This window comes from Panthera onca, chromosome E2 (genome assembly GCF_046562875.1).
Source record: "Panthera onca isolate mPanOnc1 chromosome E2, mPanOnc1 haplotype 2, whole genome shotgun sequence".
NCBI lineage: Eukaryota > Metazoa > Chordata > Mammalia > Carnivora > Felidae > Panthera > Panthera onca.
Genome location: NC_138353.1, coordinates 5,445,815 through 5,470,119, shown reverse-complemented (window position 1 = coordinate 5,470,119; position 24,305 = coordinate 5,445,815). Strand labels below are relative to the sequence as shown.

At 40.7% G+C, this 24,305-nt stretch overlaps 1 protein-coding gene and 1 pseudogene across 1 annotated transcript in view; both read right to left on the bottom strand.

Moving 5' to 3' along the window:
* The window catches only part of LOC144614676 (uncharacterized), a 29,458-nt gene extending 18,650 nt beyond the window's left edge, over positions 1-10,808 (bottom strand). Inside the window, 2 exon segments of the mRNA XM_078439240.2 lie at positions 5,861-5,921; positions 10,750-10,808. Of these exon segments, the coding sequence (XP_078295366.2) occupies positions 5,861-5,921; positions 10,750-10,808 (120 nt within the window).
* Positions 10,809-14,368: 3,560 nt separating this feature from the next.
* Positions 14,369-16,505, bottom strand: LOC132677255 (uncharacterized; annotated as a pseudogene).
* Positions 16,506-24,305: the final 7,800 nt, after the last annotated feature.

Sequence of the window (24,305 nt, the reverse complement as noted above, 5' to 3'; positions counted from 1 at the left end):
AAGAGTCATAAGTTCAAGAGACTGGGCCACCCAGAAGCTCCCTTTTACCTCATTATAATACTAAAATCTCCACGCAAGGAGGAGTACAAATCACACTTCCTAATTAACATATAGAGAATGTATACAACGGTTTTCTTAAGGCTCATGTGCAACCTTATCCCCAGCTTCCCCTTTCTAAATATCCACCCTAACCCTAAATAAAAGGAAACCATTCTGGGGCACCTTTGTGGCTTGGTTGGTTAAGCATCTGACTCTTGGTCTCAGCTCAGATCGTGATCTCATGGTTTGTGAGTTCAAGCCCTGCATCAGACTCTGCATTGACAGTGCAGACAGTGCAGAACCTGTCTGAGGTTCTCTCTCTCTCCCTTTCTCTCTGGACCTTCCCCACTCTCTTTGTCTCTTGAAATAAATAAACTTAAAAAAATTTTTAAAAAAGGAAATGATTCCCCCTTCCTCTGTGAGTCCCTGCTTTGGAAGTTATTCCCTGTGATATCCTTATTTCCTGTAAATCAATTTTCCTTTGTCTGACATCCCCACTTGGTATAGTTTTTTTGTGATTCACCAAGGACTGTATTACTGTTTGTTCAGTTATATTAGGAGAACTGGTTCTGGCTTAGATGAGTTTCTTGCTTTCTGCAGTAAGAGAATTTGTAATACAGTATTATGCTCTAATATATTCTTTAACTTTGAGGTGCGAACCATTATAAATATTGTGTTTATTCAAGAGAATTTGTAAAATGAAGGCATCAACACAGGCATACACATTTTGGAATCTGTATTTCCATCATACAGTACATGGGGTGTGAATTTCTTAATGGAAAGTGTTAGTGAGTTACAAATATACTTAGAATATTCTCATCTGAATAGAATTCACAACAGTGCCTTGGAGATCTTTTTAAAATGCAGATTCTGGGGGCGCCTGGGTGGCTCAGTCGGTTAAGCGTCCGACTTCAGCTCAAGTCACGATCTCGCGGTCCGCGAGTTCGAGCCCCGCGTCGGGCTCTGGGTTGATGGCTCAGAGCCTGGAGCCTGTTTCAGATTCTGTGTCTCCCTCTCTCTCTGCCCCTCCCCCATTCATGCTCTGTCTCTCTCTGTCTCAAAAATAAATAATAAAAAAAAAAATGCAGATTCTGTTCAGGACTTCTGGGATAGGGTAAGTGTCTGCATTTCTAACAAGGCATTAGTCTGTGGGCCAAGGGATACATATTTCAATAACGAAGAGGTAGAACTCAAATTCAAGAACTCTTGGAGAACGTGGAGCTGAATGGGTTTTACAGAAATTACAAGTTCTTCTAGAATAGCAAGAAAGGCAACAAAGCTTTCCAAGCATTTCCTGGTTAGTACAGAGCATCTAACAGTTTCTCATAAATTCATGGAAAATAAATAATAATAATAATCTAAGACAAGAAACACATGATTCTTCTATGTTTAGTGAAAATTCTGTCAAGCATCCAGTACATGGTATGGATCAGGTTTTGGCCCAAGTTAACTGTCCTAGAGTTGATCTAAAAGGACACACAGGTCAATATACACAAGGGACCCTAAAACAATGTTCACAGCAAGTGTTAAAACCTGAGCAGGCTGATGGAAAGAAGAAGGTATGCACACACAATTGATCTACGTTTATACATTCCATGCACACATCCATACGTTTTGAAAGGAGTTATATTAACATTAAACGTGATAGAATAGAAAATTATCAGGCTGACTAAAAACTAATTTCAATGAGCAGTGACCGGGTGGCTTAGTCAGTTAAGTGTCCAACTCTTGATATCAGCTCAGGTCATGATCTCAAGTTTCGTGAGTTCATGCCCCACCTCAGGCTCTGTGCTGACAGTGTGGAGCCTGCTTGGTATTGTCTCTCTCCCTCTCTTTCTCTGCCCCTCCTTGTCTCTCCCGAAGTAAATTACAAAAAACAACCAACCAAAAAATATTTTCATGATTTCATGATTTCATGAGCACGAAACTCCTCAATCTAGTTGTAGGTGATAATGCTTAGGTCTGTTACTCACACTATGAACATAAACAGATAGAAGAATATGAATATAACAGTTTTTATTTCTGAGTCTAGTATGATGAAGGATACAAACAGAAACATCTTTACTTTCACCACAGAAGGCTGACCTAGAGCATGCATAGTTTGGATGAGCATCAAATAAAGACTGATTCCTGCATTTTTTTTTTTAATGTTTATTTATATTGTGAGAGAGAGCGTGGGCAAACATGGTGTAAAAAGGGGAGGGGCAGAGATAGGGAGAGAATCCAAGCCAGCTCCTGGCTGTGACTGAGCCACACAGGTGTCTCTGGATGCTGGATTTTTTTACAGGGTCACATGACTGTTAGTATGTCTCACCAATTGTTAATATTGAACTGAATGAGGGGCACCTGGGTGGCTCAGTCGGTTGAGCGTCCGACTTCAGCTCAGGTCATGATCTTGTGGTCTGTGAGTTCAAGCCCTGCATCGGGCTCTGTGCTGACAGCTCAGAGCCTGGAGCCTGTTTCGGATTCTGTGTGTGTCTCTCTCTCTATGCCCCTCCCCTGCTCATGCTCTGTCTCTCTCTGTCTCAGAAATAAATAAAACATTAAAAAAATTTTTTTAAAATAAAAAATAAATAAAAAAAAATATTGAACTGAATGATAAGCACCAGAGAAATCTTGCGGAAGTACTTTTGCAAGAAGAAATTTAAAGAAAGTTTTGTGATTGAACACCTTGTGCACTGACCCTCCCCCATGAACATACAAGCTTCACACAGCCAAAGTACATTTCTTTCTGCCCAGAGTCCTGTCCCTATGCTATTTCAGTAAATTGCCTGTCTTGTCTTGTACCATACAGTATCTCAAGAATACTATCTTGACCATACTACTCAATGATACCATAATGTAATATTGGAAATCTTTTTTTAATATTTTTTTTAGATTTTTAATTAATTTATTCGTTCTTGAAACAGAGACTGAAGGCACAAGTAAGGGAGGATAGAAAGAGAGAGGCAGAGAGGGAATCCAATGAGGGGCAGAAAGGGAGAAAGAGAGAGAGAAAGAGAGCTGTGGGACTTGAATTCATGAACTGTGAGATGGTGACCTGAGGTGAGTCAGATACTTAACCAACTGAGCCACCCAAGCACCTTGAAAGCCTTTTTTAAATTTAATGTGTATTCATTTTGAGAAAGAAAGAGTGAGGTACAGGGGAGAGACAGAGAGAGAGAATCCCAAGAGGGCTCCTGCTGTCAACATGTAGCCTGACATGGGGCTCTATCTCATGAACCTCCAGATCATGATCCGCACTGAAATCAAGAGTGGAGACTTCATAGACTGAGGCACCCAGGCACCCCTCATTGAAAGTTTTCTTTCAATTATCATTTGTGTTCTATGGTATTTCGGGATTTTAAGACACTTAAAGATGTTAATTATGCGATTCTTCTCTTTCTGAAAACACAAAGAAGTAAATAGAGGAGTATGTCTGTGTCATGACTATGCAGTGAAATAAAAACCTACGGGATGAAGGTCTGATTGATTTAGAACCTCTACTCCCATAAGTCCTTACATCTACTACACAAGTCGAGGGACTTCATTGCTCAGTAGAAACTGATGTGAGGTGGGCCAGGAGTAAATAAATGCTCAAGAAACTATTCTTGAGACCTTTTTGGTGAACGAGGCTGATCTTATTAAAGCACAGGGATGGGACATGTGGGAAGAATGAGCTGCAGTGTGATTGTGAGGAGACATTCATTATATACTTTAAGTTGGGGGTGGGGGTTGGAATAAAGATTCTGAAGGGATTTCATAGGTTAAAGAGGACTCACAGGATCCTGGAAGTCTGGCTATTGTCAAGGGAAGCTTGCTTTAATGTAAAGCAGTTGTAAATTCCTTGAGGAATATTTTCCTCTGCCAATCTTAAGTACTTCTCAGTGGGTTGTAAGTTGTAAGACAATTTAATTTTACCTACATTTCTTTTGCCTTTGTTTTCTTCATCAGAAACTGCAAGGTAAGGGTGCCTGGGTCCTCAGTCGGTTAAGTGTTTGACTCTTGACTTCAGCTCAGGTCAAGTTCTCATGGTTTTGTGAGTTTGAGCCCTGAGTCATGCTCTGCATGACCCTGTGGAGCCTGCTTGGGATTCATGCTTTCTCTGCAACTCCAATCCTCCTGCTCACTCTGTGTCTCTCAAAATACATAAACTTAAAAAAAAGAAACTACAGAGAAAGAGAAACTAGGAGAAAGAAGGTTCCAGTTTAAATGCGATGGTGTCTGGAAATCGCTCAGGGAATCTACCTAAAATCATTACAACTAATAAGAAGGAAAATATGAACGTTATTGGGGGGAAATCTGGCAGAGAGCCAAAGCCAAGGAATAGAAGGTAACATCAGCTGCAAGTACACCATTCATGTCAGTGCCTAAGGCACACCTCAGGACACATGGTCACCAGTGTGTTCTTGTGGCTCCCAAACAGTAAATAAGAATATAAACAACTTTGAGGATACAGTGCATTTATGTAGCCTTCAGTTACATATAGTTTCCGTGTTCTGTAATGTCTAGACTATTTTAAAGTATATTTTCCACATCCAAATGCACAGGAACATTCAAGGTTATTCTGTGCCTCATATCCATCTGGTGTAGGAAACAGGGTGCTGTCGAAAAAACCACCAGATGCAGAATAGAAGCGAGGCAAGATTTTATTCCCAGCTGGGCCAAACCTGATCTCATGATCTTAAGGAGAAAAGTGCAGAGAATGGCCCGAAACAAAGGTAGCAGTGAGCTTACATGGATTTTAGCAAGTCAGAATACGTCATTATTTGGTTAACCAATTACAATTTACAGCATTTCATGGTAGCCAGTTATATTGTGACACACAGATGTTAGTTTTGGCGGGAGCCTAACAATTTAAAGTTCTTTGTCCTAAGAGGGTTTAAAATGACCAGTGATAGTTAGACCCCAAAGATGCCATGGGGCAGCGAGTATGTAACTTTTTACATGTTGTTCTTGCCTAGGCCAGATCTTGGTAGAAGGGGTGGGGGAGGGTTGTGCATCCTAAGTTCTCTATTTAGCAAGCAGGCAAGGTCACAGAAGCGAGATACGGTGGTTAGTAATTTCCGATAAACCTAATAGGGAACTATATAAGCCTTTTATCTCGATTATTCATGAAAGGTGAGTTTAAGCCAAATTTATATACAATACCCTTTCTGATATATTATAAGTTGACCTATGACAGTGTATTTGTGCATTTTCATAATCTTACTCTACCCACAGCAGAGAAATCATCCAGATCAGACCTAAATGGGAACTGTTTTTCTTGAGTGCTATCCCAGAACCAGCAAAAGGACATGTGGATTCAACACCTTCCCCTCTGGATCTGTTACAAAGGGAATATTTTCAATACTTGTAGGAATTTAATTCAGAGGGAAAACTGTTGATGCCCTACTGGAAGCCAGGTTGAAGAGAAGGGAGCAAAGTCTCTGGGATATAGGGGAGGAGTGTTCTAAAGACATATTCTAAAGAATTCTAAAGACATATTCTAAAGAATATCATTTCTGAGAAGGTTAAAACTTAGGTGAAAACAAAGCAGAACCATCAGAATTAAAAAAAAAAATTGCCTTTTTTTTTTTTTTTTTTTTTATTTCTCTTAGAGAGGATGCATGTAAATGGGGGACAGGGACACAGGGAGAGAGAGGAAATCTTAAGTAGGCTCCAAACTCAGAAGGAACCCTGATGCAGGGCTGGATCACAGGTCCCTGAGATCATGACCTGAGCCCAAATCAAGAGTCTGATGTTCAAATGGCTGAGACACCCAAGTGCCCTGCAATTTCTACATGCACGGACTTCAGGAGAAAAAGATGACAGGTCCTCCGACCTGGGATGCAAGGCTTACCTGAGAACTGGCCATTTCTTCTTCTTTCACCTGGCCTTCTAGATCTTTTTTCTCAGAAGATCTTTGTGGAGAAATCACAGCAGAATAGGAGAAAATGTCTGTAAAGACACCAACACAGCCTCTCCACCTGTAACCTGATCGCCTGCAGGCAGGGCTTTGAAATGCAAAAAAGGCCCAAGTTCCTAGTCCTTTGGGTCAAGAGCTATTCAGAAACTGTCAGCTCCCACTTGGGCACCAATCTCTGAGTTTCTCTCCTCTGCTTTCAGGGGGACTCCCCTCCCACAGGAGCCCACAAATTCTGCTACAGCATAGGAACAGTGTGCTACATGGACCTGACCCTCCCCAACTCCTGTACAGGAGACCCTGTTGCCTCCCCTTGAGGAAAAGCCTGCATTCAACTTTCATAAATAGAAGGGAAGCCTGCCTGCTTACTCTGGCCTAACTTAGAATTTTGATAGGGAAAGAGAGGATTCAGTACACAGAAAGGAAAAGATTAGGACCTGAGATCCCTGGGTGGGGAAAACACTTTTTGGAACAATGCTGGGAGTGTCTGACCACAGCAAACCCCCTCAGGTGTAAGGTTCCTCTTAGGATGTAACAGATACCACTAACTTCCCCTCAGATGCCCCTCAGGAATTTCACCATAAAGACCTAACTAAAAATTAGTGCTAGGGGCGCATGGGTGGCTCAGTGGGTTTAACGTCCAACTTTGGCTCAGGTCATGATGTTCAACTTTCGCTCAGGTCATGATCTCACAGTCCGTGAGTTCGAGCCCCGCATCGGGCTCTGTGATGACAGCTGAGAGGCTGGAGCCTGCTTCAGATTCTGTGTCTCCATCTCTCTCTGCTCCTCCCCTGCTCGTGCTGTCTCTCTCTGTCTCAATAGTAACTAAAAACATTAACAAAAATAATAATTATAAAAATTAGTGGTAGACCATAAAACGTATGACCCACAAGGAACTGTGTGGCCTCCCCTCCCCTAGTACAATGGGAATGAGATAATCAGGAATGGAAAACCTAGCACCTAGAGTTAGCAAGCCAATACAAAATAGGAAAAGGAAAAAGGGGAAAGGGAAGGTGGGAGAGAAGGGGGAGAGACCCAATCCTCACAAAACAAAGATCCTTGCCTATTGTCTCAGGTTTTCATCCTCAGATGCCCCTCTCTGTACAGCGAGCTTTCCTACCACTCTCCCTCTCTTAGACACTAATCACCTCTGCCTGTGGCTCATTTTGTGCCCACCTCTTCATTCTTTGAAGCGGGGAGACCAGGAATCCCTGGTGTTGAGGTCAAAAATCCTGCACCTGAATCCCCTGGAGCACTTCCCTGAAACCACACTGTGGTTTCCACCCACCCAGGTGAGGGAATGTGAGGGGGAGGGCAGCAGCAATGATCCTTCTTGAAACTCCACAGGTGATCCTACTGGGAAGCATTTGGGGAAAAGATCTGCAAAGCACAGTCACCCAGGCTAGGGATGTTGTCCAGATTAAAATCCATGCCTTCTCCACTGACCAAAGTTTGTGGAGATTTACACATTTTCCCTCTTTCTTCTACACAGAGGGAGACACCCTTCCAAATGGAACTTACCCTGATACATGCAAATGTCTGTTACAAAGGAAACCTGTCCTGGGTTTCAGAGCTTTTCCTTGGTCTGTTTCAAATAATCCTTCTGGCAAAGAGACATAATTAGACTTGACGAGCTGCTGCCCTTCAGGAGGAAAGTTTATTTCCCTAAGTCACTGCCAGGTAGTTTTCCAAATGCAATATATATATATTTTTTAATGTTTATTTACTTCTGAGAGAGAGAGAGAGAGAGAGAGAGAGAGAGAGAGAGGCACAGAGCATGAGCAGGAGAGGCACAGAGAGAGAGAGGGGGAGACATGGAATCTGAAGCAGGTTCCAGGCTCTGAGCTGTCAGCACCCAGCCCAACACATGGATCCAACCCTCCAAACCATGAAACCATGACCTGAGCCGAAATCAGACACTTAACTGACTGGGCCACCAAAGCGCCCCAGAAATTCATATTTATTGAGAGGTATCATGATTCATGCACTGATAATGAATACGCGACAATCTAATTGCTTTATGGTAGCCTAGTACAATCAATACAATGGCTTCAAGGTAGACCAGCCTGTACACAAATGAGTGGCTCCTCATAAAATTGTTACAAATGTGACCTTTCTGTCCAGTGTAGGTTGTCTTATCTATTTTCAGTCTTGATGATTGACTAAACATGTTCCCAGGTTCATGACATGTGTATGGGTTTTTTTTTTCCCACATGAATCCTCTGATGATCACCATCTCTGGAGGATGGGTTAGGAATTTTCCCACATTCGTTATATTTGTAAGGATTCTCTCCGAAATATATACTCCTCTGTATACTAAGGTTGGAGCTTTGATAAAACACTTCCCTACATTTATTACAGTCATAATGGTTCTCTGGAAGATGAGTCCTCAGATGTTTATTAAAGTTTGAACACTGCTTAAATATTTTCTCAGATTGACTGCATTGAGCAATCCTGTTTTCATTGAAAGTGTTGTGGTTATGTTGTAAGGTTGACTGCTCAGTGAAGACCCCTCAACGGGATATCACCTACCACTTTTTTTCTTCAGTTTTAAATCTCTGATTTTCAGAAATATTTGATTGAAAGGTCAATACAATCCTATTGTCAAAATGGTACAAATAATATTTTCAGCATAGACTAGGTCACCTTCCAGGTTTTCCAAATTTTTTCTGCAAATATGTACGTTTGACCCTTTGATTTGAGCCTTTACTTAGAGGAACACACCGCTTTGCAGAAGTAGTGTAGTTAGAAAGGGGGGTTCTAAAATGTTTATATCCTTCACCATTTTGTGCAGTGAAACTCTTATTATGGGTAATTGTCTCCCTTTGGATATGTCCTTCATGATAGCTTTGATGCCCTTCACCCTCCCCAACACTGTTCCAGTCTCTCATTAAGCATAGTGTCTACCTACTGACAGTCTTTGGAAACAAGTTTCTATGCACATCTTTGGGAGGAGGCTCTGGGTGCCATTTGAAGATACAGCTGAAAGGTAATGAATAAAAGTAAAATCAATCCACTACTGTCAGATGAATACAATTAAAATTTCTGATACACAAAACTAAAATCAGAGAGTTTCAACTTAAGGACAAATGAATCATTAGTTTTTATACTTCACTCAGAATGTATCTGAATTTCATCTCTCAGTTTTTGTTTTTTTTTAATATATAGTGATTGTTGGCACATTTTACAACTTTGATGGTATTTGTTTATTAAGAAATGAAATGCTCAGGGCATTGAGCATCAGACTCTTGATTTCAGCTCAGGTCACCATCTCATGATTTGTGAGTTGAAGCCCCATGCCTGGCTCTGCAGTGACAGAATGGAGCCTACTTGGGATTCCCTCCCTTTCTCTCTGCCCCTCTGCCACTTTCTCTCTCTCTCTCTCAAAATACACTTTTAATACAAACTTAAAAATAATGAAATGAAAACTTTTTGTTTGCTGGATTCTAAAGGATGGGTGATACCCTTAAATTCTGTGGAATAGGAATCTATTAATGTAATACATTTCTTAAGGTCTTTTAAGTGCTTAATTCATAAAACTTTTCATGAGAGCTTTCCATGAGAGATTTTAATGAATATTCTTTACACCTTTATTGTCCATGAACACATGCCAATAATTCAAAGTGTTCCTTTCTTCATAGGTACACAGTCACACTTTAAAATTATACATACACAGGGTCACTTGGGTGTCTCAGTTGCTTCACCATCCAACTCCTGATTTCAACTCAGGTCATGATCTCATGGTTGGGATTCTCTCTCTCTCCTTCTCTCCCTGATCCTCCCCTCCTTGTGCTCTGTCTCTTTCAAAATCAGTAAACTTTAAAATAAAATTATAGTAGGTATCCTTTAAATAATTCATCTTTCTTATGTAGAATTTTTTGGGTTATATTTTCTCTTATTCTGGTTTGCAATTCCATAATAATATGCTTCCTTTTGTATAGAAATTTCCACAGCATTATTTAGGTGTGGTTTTGTTTTTACCTGTATGTTTTGTTATAGAGTGACAATTTTCAACTCGTTACATTTTTGGACAATGTGAGTGTAACTCAAATATGAATTGGTTTTGTTCCCTTTGCCATTAAAAGTATCTATGTGTTTGTCTGTAGAAATATTACCCATGTGTCCTTTGTGACTCACCTTGTGTATTTCTTCCCTTGGTTAGTGGTCAGTGAATGTTGTATTATGTCTACGGGAATCGTTAGAATAATAGAATCCATTACATCATCTATTTATTGGTGAATGTATTATCAGTAGGTATTTTCATTGTGGTTCCCTTAGAGATTACTTAAAACATCTTAAAGGCATAACAACTATTATATGTGTCACTAGCCCCACGTCAGTCTGAGCCATTGTAGTTGGATGACATTCCACTGAAGCTGATCCACAGCTGGCAGAAAACTCAGTCCTGCTTGAGCTCCATGATGTGTTCTACTCTGAGGATTGTGCAAAATACTGATTAGTTGAGGAGCAGTTCACCAGTCATAGGCAGTGAGTATTTCTGCCTCAGACAGTCCACCTAGTTTTTAGGCTAGATGCACCTCTCTTCATGCACAGCTCACATAGCATTTTTTTCCCCATCTGGTGGGGAGCAGAAAGAGGATGTCTGTCCATTGTAGACTGACACCATGAAGTTGGGGACCAGACTGTGCTCACATTTAACACTGGCACAAGTTACAATAACGATGCATTTTGGGGTAGCTGTTGTTTTGTGTTCTGCTATACCATGAAAAGGCCAATGTGTACTTTGTAGAAAGGAAGATGCATATTTTCTAGTATGTATACAGTGAGTATATAGATGCTCATGTCGGATGAAATGGCTCATATACCCTATGGTGCACTCTGGCTTCTCCGTTTCTTCCCTGTGGTATTGTCCACCTGCAGCCATGTGTTCACAGTTGCTCTCTCATGGCCACAGATGTGTGCCCCTCCATCAGCTATCAGACTGTGTTCCATGCAGCAAGGAGGGAGTATAAATCAGATGGGACTTCAGGAATTTATTTTGCAACCACTCCTGTTTCATTCAGGGAAGGCCATCCTTTTCAAGGCCCCTCTCTCCCCATCTCATGGACCTGAACGTTGGCAAACCACAACTCTAAGAACGTATCTGTAACACAGGTGGATACGTGAGATGGTTGGGAATGGCCAGTGTAACCTGAAGTGCTTCAAGGCATCTGACACTAAGGACATCATGCCTTGCACTGGAATCAGATGTCATGAAAAATCCTCTGAAATTTAGAGTATGCCTACCCAGATTCACAAGAATTTATCATGTATGCAAATGGGGTGCTAATTCTCTATACCTGATTACAAACAACTAATTAAGAGTGTAATTATTTATTGTGTTATAGGAAAAGTCATGAAATGCAGATTCAGAGTAAGAATGTTGCCATATTCAACTCCATTATAAAATATAACATCTATTAACGTGTGGCCATATGTGTTTCATATCTTACTTGATGAAATATTTGAATAAATTCCAATTCATGTAAATTTGTATTATTTGATGAAAGAATCTGAGGACAAGTGTATTTTTGGGTGATTCCAGCATGCTCAATGACGAACATGAGACATGGAAGATGTGAAAACTGAACCAGACTATGTTAGAGTCAGACTTATTTATGAATAAAGCAAATGTGTATGTTGTGTGTGTGTGTGTGTGTGTGTGTGTGTGTGTATCACACCGCTAACATCACCACAAACACAGAAGGTTTCTAAGACTTTAAATTTTTTAACGTTTATTCATTTTTTGATAGAGAGAGACAGAGCATGAGTGGGGGAGGGGCAGAGAGAGAGAGGGAGACACAGAATCCAAAGGAGGCTCCTGGCTCTGAACTGACAGCACAGACCTGATGTGTGCTCAAATGCACGGACTGTCAGATCATGACTGAATCAAAGTCGGATGCCCAACCGACTGAGCCACCCAGGTGCCCCTAAGAGTGACCTTTAATGTGTATAACTCAGGGATGACCTTTGATTTAGTTACTGCAGAGACTGTCAAATTTATTTTGAATCAGATTTACCTGAAGCACTTATAAAATATCAGATTTCTAGGTCTCTTCCCATGTTACCATTTCAATACTTCTGGGCTGTAACTCCCCAATTTTCCTTTCTCACACATTCTCAGGTGATGCCTAAGGGCCATGTTTTGGAACCTACTTGGAGAATAAACATCTGGGGGAATATTTATGGTTGTCCTCTTCAATAAAAATATTATCCCATGGTGGTGCCTGAATGGTTGTTGGTTAAGCGTTCGACTTCGGCTCAGGTCATGATCTCGTGGTTTGTGAGTATAAGCTCCTCATCAGGCTCTGCACTGAGCATGGAGCCTACTTCAGATCCTCTATCTCCTAGTCTTTCCACCCCTCTCCAGCTTCTACTTGCTCTTTCTCTCTCAAAAATAAACAAATATTAAAAAAAAAAAAGATATCAGCCCATGAAGAATGTAGTCAGATACACAGATGACCATGAAATTGTTGTAGGTGGATGTGGTCTTGGTTTCTAGATGGGAAAGTAGACTCATGTGTAGTCTGGGCTTCTCCTGTGTTTTAACCTGGAAAGGTTGACCAGTGTACCTTGTCCTCAGCAGTCAAATAAATAGTGACTCTGTTACCTCACATCAGTAGAAAAGCAATCAGATTTGTCCAAGTGCATAAAATCGTAAGGGTTAAAGTCTTTACAATAAAGCATTAATAACAGTGAACCATACATTTTAAAGGCTATCGAATGACTTTAGACTTTGGTGAATAGTGTACTTTGGATTTCATTTTTCATGGAGTACATAGCCCACAACTTATGTTGCCCTGCTGTTTTCACTGTGTTTGAATATAAATATTGAACCATGGAAAATGACAGCTGTGTATTGAGAGTGGAAACGATACTCCTGGTCCAGATTTTCACTGGAAACCTGCAGGATTTCTAATGTCATCATTTTCCTTTACTGTAGTGGAACCAGGAAAGTTTGACAGGTTTTTCTTCTATGGGACCTGGAACACCAAATGATTTATATGCACATGAAAACTTGGAAGCACAGAAGTGCTTATCAGCCTGGGTTTACAATAAATATCCCATGGCGAGTTTTAAGAAACAGCATCACCTGTGCCCCCTGCCAGAGTCTGTCTATTGGTCAGGGTGAGAGTATCGGTGCTGCTTTAACTACAAGCTCCAGGTGACTCTCAGGTGAGGCCAGGGTGAAACACGAGGATTCGCAGGCATATTTGGGAGGGCTGCATCTCCCTTCAGTAGAAGAGATGATGATAGTCTGTTCAGCGTGGACTTGGAAGGGGCAGGTCAGTGCAGCCTACGTTCCCTGAACTGTGGCAGGACGTGTGGCTGTCTGTAGGAGGGGAGGACATCTGAAACCGGGAAGGAGAAACTCACAGGTAAGTGTCCACGGAGGAGCTCCTTTATTCTGAATCTCCCCTGAGACAAAGTCAAGGAGATGGCAGCGTTTACTGCATTTCAAGATTCTTCTGCCTCTGAGGTGATGAAAGCAGGTGAAGAGGCTGTGGTGAGGCCTTTAAAGGCCTACAGGTGTGATTTCTCCACCTAATAGCACCTCAGAAAGCACTTGAGAGCAGAAGGGAGAGGAAGAAACAGCTGCTTCTCAGGTAAATCTTGTCCTGACTGAGCTCGGGGCCTGTGTCCTCATCTCTTACTGAAATGCTATGACTGTAGAGCTTGAAAACATTTTTTTTTTCCTTAACCTCTGATGAACCTGCCTGGCAAATTTCTTTTGGACTAGTATTTATCCCTTTTATGATAGTCAAATTCAGCTCTTTAGGACATTCTTGTGTTACATCCCTGGGCCTTCTCTCCATTCTCTCCATCTGGACTTTCCATACAGCATGAGGATTTGTACCATGAATTCATGAACTGCAACTATTGAAAATATTCCCTCTGTGACAGACCCATGTGGTGCAGTGTTGATACCCAAGATTCTCACTGAGATGGGTCTGGTTTCAGGACCCCAGTGAAGGAGGAGAATATGTAATATTTAGGGACTGTCTGGGTGTGGCCTGAGTCTATGTAAACTAGTTAATGTGATATTGAGGCAGTTGTGAGATCCAGCTAGAGGTTTGCCACATTCATTATATTTGTAACGTCTCTGTGCAATAGGAACTATGGTAATGAGTAAGGCTTGAGCAGTCTGAAACGTTTTTTACCACATTCTTTGTAAGTTTTCTCTGCAGTATGAGTTCTCTGATGTTGGATGAGACTTGAGTACTGATTAAAAGGCTTGCCAAATTCTTTGTATTGGTAAGATCATCTCCAGTATATATTCTCTGATGAAGAATCAGGGTTTAAGCATTGCCTTAATATCTTGCCACTTTCCAATGGGTATTATTACTCTCCAGTATGAGTTATCTGATGTGGAATAAGAGTTGAGGAATCCTTAGAAATTCTGTCACAGTGTTAACATTTAGAAGATTTGCTCTAGTATGAATTCTAAGTCAAGTTTGAACAGTGAAGAATGGTTTTCCCACATCCTTTACATTGGTAAGGTTTCTCTCCGGTATGGATTCTGTGATGTTCATTAAGATGTGCCTGGTGGGAGAAGGCCTTCCCACAGTCTTGACATTGGTAACCTTTCTCTCCAAGATGGATTCTGTGATGTATATTAAGATGTGCCTCGGGGGAAAAGGCCTTGCCACATTCATTACATTGGTAAGGTCAGTCTCCAGTATGAATTCTGTGATGTTTGGTAAAGCTTGACTGTCGCATAAAGGCCATGCCACATTCTTTGCATTGGTAAGGTTTCACTCCAGTATGAATTCTGTGATGTTTGGTAAGGCTTGACTGTCGCATATAGGCCTTGCCACATTCTTGGCACTGGTAAGGTTTCACTCCAGTATGAATTCTGTGATGTTTGGTAAGGTTTGTTTGTCGCCTATAGGCCTTGCCACATTCTTTGCACTGGTAAGGTTTCACTCCAGTATGAATTCTGTGATGTTCTGTACGGGCTGAGGGTTGGGTAAAGGCCTTGCCACATTCTTTGCATTGGTAAGGTTTCTCTCCACTGTGAATTCTGTGATGTGCCTTAAGGGCCGATTGCCAGTTAAAGGCTTTGCCACATTCTTCACACTGGTAAGGTTTCTCTTCAGTATGAATTTCTTGATGTTGTTTAAGGTTTGATTTCTGGTTAAAGGCCTTGCCACATTCTTTACATTGGTAAGGTTTCTCTCCACTATGAATTCTATCATGTGTCTTAAGGCCTGGGATCCAGCTAAAGGCCTTGCCACATTGTTTACATTGGTAAGGTTTCTCTCCAGTATGGATTCTGTCATGTGTCTTGAGGGCTGAGTGCCAGATAAAAGCTTTACCACATTCTTTACATTTGTAAGGTTTCACTCCAGTGTGAATTCTGTGATGTTGTGTCAAAGGCCTTGCCACATTCTTTGCATTGGTAAGTTTTCTTTCCAGTATGAATTCTTTGATGTCCTGTAAGGGTTGAGAACTGGTTAAAGACATGGCCACATTCCTTACCTTGGTAAGGATCAATGATGATCACCAACAATGGAAGACTCGTTAAGAATTTTCCCACATTCAATATATTTATAATGATTCCCTCCCTTAGGGATACTCCTGTGTGAAATAAGGTTGGCACTTTGATAAAAGACTTCCCCATATTTATTACATTCATCATCGTTCTCTGGAAAGGAGTCCCCAGATACCTTTGACCTTCACTCTCCTCAACCTTGTTCCAGTCTGTCATTAAGTGTACATTCTCAAGGGAACTATATTTATATCTACTCATGACCCTTTTTGGAACGAAGAGTCAATGCATGACTTTGGCAGGAATGTCTCGGTGCCATGTGAAAATATAGCTGAATGAGATCAAATAACAGAAAAGTAAAATCATTCCAGAGTACTACTCTCAGATATTATGTACTTCTAATATAGAACCTTAAAATCAATCAGAATATCAGGAAGACAGCTAAGAAGAAATCATCAGGACTTGCTTCTTCCATGAACACATAAACTTGCACACAAGGAACTGACAGCATAGCTTAGTAGAGAATTCTGTAGCATCTCTTGCTGTAGCACAAATCATGTTCTTATATCTCAGAAAATGAAGAAAAGCACCCTATGTGCTATGTGCCAAAATTAGCAGAAGCAAGGCAATTTAAACTTAAGAGAGAAATGAAAACTATAGAATAAAGCAAAAATAGGAAAAATCAACAATAGAAAATTTGGTGGTTAGAGAAACCCCCCAAAGTCAACAGACCTGTCTCTAATGAAGCCAGAATGATAGAGAAGACTAACTAAAATCAGAAGTGAGGTGAAGACAGACACAGTATAACTGATCCCATAGAGATAAATTAAATCCAGCCCAAAATAGATAATTACATGGCAAGAAGTAAATACCAAAGAATCATTATGAATTTCCAAAAAGATAAAACCTACAAGGACTCTATCATGAAGAAATTTGTCTGTCTGGCTACCTAGCTACCTACCTACCTATCACTTTGGAGTCTTTAACACACCATAGAGATTTTGATTACCTGGGGAAAGAAAGGTGCATTTTGGCACACTGTTCATTTGGAGAGTAGAGCAAGAGCCCAGGCAGGTACCACAGTGGCATTTTGACGCCCTCCCTTACAGCCTTGAGAACTGTACCAGTACTCTTGTGGTCAGAAAGCAGCTCCTGCCCAAGATTTTGGAGGAAAGATCATTCTCCTTTTTTCCACATCCCCAAGAAATGATTGTTACAACAACTGTGCCTCTGATTTTGAAGAACTAGACATAGATAGATTTCCTCATATTTGGAGTGTCAGGAGGGGAAGTTGGCACAGCTCCACAGGGTAAGAGGGCTTGATTATTTACAACGGGTGGTCTGCCTTGCACATTTGGTCCTTGCAGGCCTGTCATGGCAGAATCATTGGTTGCCAGGACCAGAGGCAATACTGGGGCTCAAGCCTCCATCGTCAGGGGAGTGGCTCATTTGAGATGGGGTAGACTGTGTGCAAGCAGCATCTCAGTTTCCAGGTAAGAGCTGGCCAGTGGATCCTGGTCACCTCGTGGTGGTTCTCTATGGCTTTGGGCACATTTTGAATATAATGGCATTGGGCAGGATATTATTGAACACTTGCCAACAATTGCGATATAATGAGAACTACGGTCCAAGGGGGGAATACTGGTTGTTGCTTTATTGGAATAAGCTATTTTCTTTGGTGACACTAATATTTACACTGACTTTCAAGTTTTTAATAGATCCTAAGGATGAGAATCTTAAAATGATAGAAAAGTCTCCCTCCTATCATTTAAAGGATTATAAAATTATTATCCGTATAATTTTCCATGTATCCACCTATTAATACTCTACCAAAATACAAAGCTTTCTTTCCTTAGATACTCTCCAAGAGTGTTTTTTTAAAAAAATACAATTATAAATGTAGATTATTTTCCTCCTTCCTTATAGTTGGGCATTATTCCACTTCACTGGTTTTCTACCAAAGGATTTTGGGTTGTTCCCAATCTTTGGCTTTTACATAGGGGTGGTGAATACTTGAAGGTCACTGTTGTGCAAGTTTGCAAGTACTGTGTAGGTAAATTTGAGGGAAAACTGTTAGCCAAGAGATGAAAAAGTATACATAATTTTGCTAGATATTACCAAATTGCCTTCCACAGCTATGTAGATAATTTCACCCCCAATAGCAAGCATGCCTGTTTCTCCCCAAGGTCACCCAGAATGATTGGCACTATTTTGCTGATCTTTTAAGGCACATAGTCTGAGTTCAGTATTTCTGGCTTGAGTCTGCTTCATAGGCCAGCAGTTGTGGCTCTCTCAAATTTCCCTCAGCTAGTGCACCCTTCCCACAATCACTTGGCAATGAATGTGTGTGCAAATGTAAACTGGAGAATTGGGAACCCAAATTCTGCAATGTGAATGAAACACACAATGGTCTTTGCCTTTAAGGAGTGCCTGGGTGACTCAGTAGGTTAGCATCAGACTCTTGATTTTGGCTCCTTTCATGATCTCATGGTTTGTGACATCCAGACCCTTCTCGGGCTCTGTGCTGTCCATACAGGGCCCGCCTGGGATTCTCTCTTTCCAAAAACAAATAAATATTAAAAACAACAACAGGGGTGCCTGAGCCCCTCAGTCGTTTGAGCAATTGAATTTGGCTCAGTTCACAAACTCGTGGTTAGCCAGTTCAAGCCCCACATTCAGCTCTGCAAGAGGAGAAGGAAATACCAAGGAAAAATCAGAAATTCATAAAATAGTTGGGGCACCTGGGTAGGTCAGTCTGTTAAGCGTCTGACTCCTGATTTCAGCTCAGGTCATGATCCCAGAGTTGTGGGATCAAGTCCTGGGTAGGGCTTCACTCCCAGTGAGTAGACTAAGATTCTGTCTCTCTTACTTTGGCCCTTGCCTCACTTGCATGTGCTCTCTCTCTCGCTCAAAATAAATGAAAAAATAAAACTAAAAACTTAAAAATTAGAAATAAGAGAGCAGAATAAACAATAACATGGAAAATAATGCCCAGGTTTTTCAAAATAAACAAAATTGGAAATTCTTTAACTACATTAACTAAGAAAAAATGAGAGAGAACCAAACACCAAATGGAGAAATGGAACAGAAACCTCACAACAGATAACCACAAAATACATAGTGTGATAACAAATCACTATCAACAATTATATACTAACAAGTTAGGCAAAATTGTAAAAAAATGTAATTTTAAACAACGCACAAGTTACCAAGTTTGAGAAAAGAATCTTGAACTCAAGAAATAGGAAATCTTCTTAGACCCTCACAAAAAAATAAGTTGAATTTGGAATAAAAAACCTCCCAGCATAGGAAAGCCCACAACCTCTTGTCTTCATTGGCCAATTCTGACAAACATTAAAAACAAAACAAAATTTAGGACAATCTTCATGAAAATCTTAAAAGTAGAATAGAGGGAACCCACGGAAAATAACCCTAGGAGGCCAGCATTACCCTAGTACCAAAGCAGGATAATTGCCACACAAGAACAAAATATGTGGTTTGTCCATCCTAAGTATTGCTACTCTGTCTTTCTTTTGACCTTCATCTGCGTGAGAAAGGTTTCTCTACCACCCTCACTTTCTATCTGTAAGTGTCTTCAGGTCTATATGGAGTCTCTTGTAGGCAGCATATAGATGGGCCTGGGGTTTATTTTTTTGTTGTTTTTGTTTGGTTGGTTTATTCCATTCAGAGACTCTATGCGTTTTGATTGGAATGTATAGTACATTTTCATTGCAGGTGTTTATTGATAGATATATATTTATTGCCATTTTATTACTTGTTTTGTCATTGTTTCTAGAAACTTTCTTGATCCTTTTTCTGTCACTTTTGGTGTCTTCTTTGCACTTAAAGATTCCCCTTTGACATTTCCTGCAGAGCTAATTCAGTGGTGAGGAATTCCTTTAGATTTTGCTTGTCTTGGAAACTCTGTCTCTCCTTCCCTTCTGAATGACAGCCTTGCTGGATAGAGAATTCCCTGCTGCCTATTTTTCCCAGTCAGCACGTGGAATAGATCATGCCACTCCCTTCTGGCTTGCCAAGTTTCTGTTGAAGAATCACCAGGTAACCTTATGGTTCTACCTGATAAGTGAAAGATATCTTCCTGCTTTGAAGAGTTTTTCTTTATCACCATATTTTGTAAATTTAATTCTAATATATCTTGGTGTGGGCCTGCTTTTGTTGATTTTGACAGGAGTTCTCTGTGCCTTCAGGATTTTATTCTTTATTAAAACTTTTTTTTAAGTTTTTCTTTATTTTTGAGACAGAGAGAGACAGAACATGAGCAAGGGAGGGGACAGAGAGAGAGGGAGACACAGAATCTGAAGCAGGCTCCAGGCTCTGAACTGTCAGCAGAGAGCCCGATGTGGGGATCAAACTCATGCACTATGAGATCATGACATAGCCAAATTCAGAGGCTTAACTGACTGAGTTACCCAGTTCTATTTTTAATTTTTTGTGTGTGAAGTAACCCTTACACCCAACATAGGGTTTTGACTTCCAGCCAAGCATTCAAGAGTTAGGTACTCTACTGCCTAAGCCAGCCAGGCATCCCTCCATTTACATTGTCTTTTCTGTAGGTACACATCAACATTTCATGGTGTGCTTACCACAGAATAACAGGTACTGAGAAATGAATTATTATCTTTCAATTGAACCAATGTGAAATGTGACTATCACATGCTACCCAACGTTATCTTATCAGTTTCTACAACTGATAAAAATCCTCTTTCCCCTCAAGTCAGGATGGGTGACAAAGACCATGGGCTGTAAAACAACACAGGGACATCTAACCCCAAAACCGCGTGGGCTCTGTGAAGCAGACATCCTCGCTACTGGTGACCGGTGATCTGGTACCCAACTAATCTGTGTCTTGCACACAGGCCAGAGCACAGGACTAGCCTCGTCGTGGGGCTGCATGGAAGTCAGGGAGGTCCCTGCTGGCAGGGAGTCAAGATACCTGGGATGTCATCAATCTTAGGGATCAGAGAGGTGTTGGGGTTGTATACCTGGGATGCCAGTGCTTTGTGGAAACACCACACCCACCTTGCTGGTTCTGACTATTAGTGTTCAGAAGCCTGCTTCATCTTCAACTTCCTTTCTGTCACATGACACCTTAAAGCAGTGGCCACAATGTTTAAATCCTCGTATTTCCCCTTTCCAGCTACTGCCACATATCTGGGCCTGGGAAAGGATGGTTATCTATGGCATCCAAAGAAACTGGTCCTGAGGACGGCCAAGGAATTCATGAACACATGAGGAAAGGATCTGACTTCCCTGAATCTAAGAACCTACCACATTTCCCATGTCCCCATGTCTGTCACATTTGTTCATTACAAGTATCTTCCTAAGACTTTACAGTGACCAAAGGAGGATTCCTACCAGATCTTTCCCTGCATTTCAAGAATTCTCCATATGTGCTTTTAGTAGGACCTATCGTCCTGGTCAAGGATAGCATCCTCATATTCTATCTGTCCTCACAACTCTCTCTATGCCAAGTGAATGAGAAAATCCTGTGGTCCACTGATGTTTTCCTTTTCCTCCACGGAAGTGATGACCACATTGTATTTAAATCTCAGGTATGGCCTCCATACCAGTTAACAACCATTTCCCTTTGAATTAAAAGTTCCAAATCACACCTAAGAACCTACCAGAGTCTGTGCGGCTTATGTGGGAGTGGGAGAGCGGTAAAAATGGGATATCCACAACACAGCGTAGAAGGACAGCTGTGATGCCTGCATCACTGTAATGGAGATGAGAAAATGAAAAAACTGGAGACGATTCAGAAAGAAAACAAGCAAAATGTATCCTTCTCCATCCAGAGTCAGCAACACATCTTGGACGGTGTCCTCTCCCCACGTGAAGAATTCATGGCAATGTTTCAGCCTAGATGTTTTTCAGTATTCTTTGGGCTGCAGAATTATTCCTAATACAAGATTGTTTTCTCCCTACATGTAGAACATCTAGTAAGCACCAAGCAACGTCGCATGCTTGGTCTCATCAAGTCAATGTTAAAACAACCCATGACACATGAATCTGCAAGTTTTCACTTCGAAGTTTTCACTCCCCAGTGGAGAACTTGGATGATGTCACTTCCAAGAAGGAAAAAACAGTAACTAAAGAAATCTTACTTCGTGTTCTTGTCCAAATGAGAGAAGTGAAATGTATTAATAAAACTATACGGAATTTAGTATGTTCACTGTTGAACTACTCCCATAATCAAACTAATTTTGGAACACCATGTCATTTCATGCAAACCATCCTTAACATCCCTGGGTATACCTGATAAGCAGCAGTTCCTAAACATTTGAATGAGGAAGAGTATATGCTACATAACTAATAGGCAGGTAGACAAGACAGGATTTGCATGGGGAGATTCTCAAGCCATGATGCAGGAGATTTAGGAGAAATGAATCGAATACGATCTATAGAAAATTATTCCCATTTTCAATCTGTAACATTTTTGTTTACTACGTAATCATTATTTTGAAATTACCTCATTGTATCTAATATTCCCTTTCCTTCTGAAGATATAGGTACACACACTTAAATATATACACACCTATACTTGCACTTCTTTCTAGTTAGTTCTTTTATTCCAAACTACATCTTTAGCAGGACACCTGGGTGGCTTAGTTGGCTAAGTATCCAACTTCAGCTCAGGTTATGACCTTGTGATTTATAAGTTCAAGCCTTATGTTGGTCTGTTTGCTGACAGCTCTGAACCTGGACCCTGCTTTGGATTCTATGTCTCTGTCTCTTGCTGGCTCTTCCCTGCTCATGCTCTCTCTCTCTCTCAAAACTAAATGAAAATCAAAAAAGATTAAAAACAAAAGAACAAAAAACTAAAATGTATCTTTAGCTTAATATAACATACTGTATTCTGTGCGTACCCAAACCATAAAAATTTGTGTTCTGTATACTCCTAAAAAAAACATACGCAGAGAAAAAGAGTGTAAAATGTTAAAAACAATAAATGATAATTCTGTACATATGGCTTATAATTATACTTGTAATAACTTTGTTCCCTCAGGAGTTAAATAGAACCTGGGGACGTTGGATTGTGAGCCATGGTTGAATAAAAGAAAACAAAGAACGTGAAACAATAAAGTTTGCTACTCACTGATCCTAGAGGATGTACCCAATATGCCTTGAGGTCAAGGCTGAGTGAAGGCAGAGACAGTGGCAGGAACTGGGGCAGATGCATTTTGTAGGGTCTACAGTTGGAGTGCTTTGCACTTCCTAAGCTAAGTCTAGAATGTACAATTCAAACCCACATGAGAAGGGCATGGTGAACTCTGTAGGGCTCTTCTCTAAGGGATGCTGAAGGTAGACACACTGGGAGTGGGTGCTCTTTCACAAAGGTTATTGGGGAAGCCCAAGCAGGAACTACTTTGAGACTTTGAGGGCATTATCTACTCTATTGGCTGCTGGGTCTAGCTAGAGTCCCTTCAATCCCCCTGTAGCCAGTCTGGTTATACAAAATGGATCCCATGGCCACAGTATCAAGAAATTGAGTAGCTATGCTCTAGGGGCAGCTGGGTGGCTCAATCGGTTGAGTGTCCAACTTCAGCTCAGGTCATGATCTCACAGTTCGTGGGTTTGAGCCCCGCATCAGGCTCGGTGCTGACAGCTCAGGGCCTGGGGCCTCTTTCAGATTCTGTGTCTCCTTCCCTCTCTCTGCCCCATCCCCCACTCATGCTCGGTCTCTCAAGAATGAAAAAATGTTAAAAAAAATAAAAAGAAGAAATTGACTAGCTATGCTCTCAAGAATACTTCCGTGTCATCCATATTAACAGCACCCTAATGTTCCAGCAGTCCCAATAAGGAAGTTAGAATACATAAACTTGCGGAGAATAGATTAGTGATATCATCCACTACTTTCCCAAGCATGAGTGACCCTTGAACAATGCAGGGTTTCAGTGTGGCCACCCCTCATGCCATTGAAAATCTGTGTATTACTTTGACTCCCCAACACTATATTTTAATAGCCTACTGGTGACAAGGAACTTGATCGAGATTGATTAATGTATATTTTATGTTATATGTATTATATATAGCATTCCTATAGTAAAGGAATTTCAAAAAAGGAAAATGTTAAGAAAATCAGACGAGAAAATAAATTTCTGTACAATGAACAAACCTGACTATAAATGTACCCACATAGACCAAACCCATGTTGTTCAATGGTCAAGTGCACTTTGTGTTACTGTTTACCTACAACCTTAATGAAGGTGGGGCAGGCTAAGGTTGGTGTAGGGGAACAGTTCATTCATTAAGACAGTGTTAACACATTAAAATCTATTCAGTGTTCTTAATCAAAATGTATTAAGTTCAAACACATGCTAAACATACCGTTGCAAAACCACTGTACGATCCTTGGTCAAAACACCCATTTCAAGCATTCAAGAACTATTCTGTTCCTCTGATATAAGAATCTGTGAGTTGTGCTTTCCATGCTGTGCAAGCTGAGGCTCATCATTGAATAAATGTGGATTTACAATAATTTTACACCCTTTTATGCAAGAGTTAGCTATGCTTGCCTAAGATGTGTGAAAATCTCTATTTCAACTGCATAATATTCTTGACTTCTATCAATTGCTATTATGAAGATGCATGCAAATTTTAATCAACAGCTAACATAATCTCCTTGGAAAAAAACTGGCATATCTATTTAAAATTCAGAATGTTCCTCTATCTTACTTTTATTTACTTATTTTTTAAAAATTTTTATTATTTTAAAAGTTTATTTATTTATTTTGAGAGAGACAGAGAGAGCACAAGCAGGGGAGGAGCAGAGAGAAGGAGAAACAGAATCCCAAGCAGGCTCTGCACCATCAGCATTGAACCCGACGTGGGGCTTCAACTCATAAACTGTGAGGTCATGACCTGAGC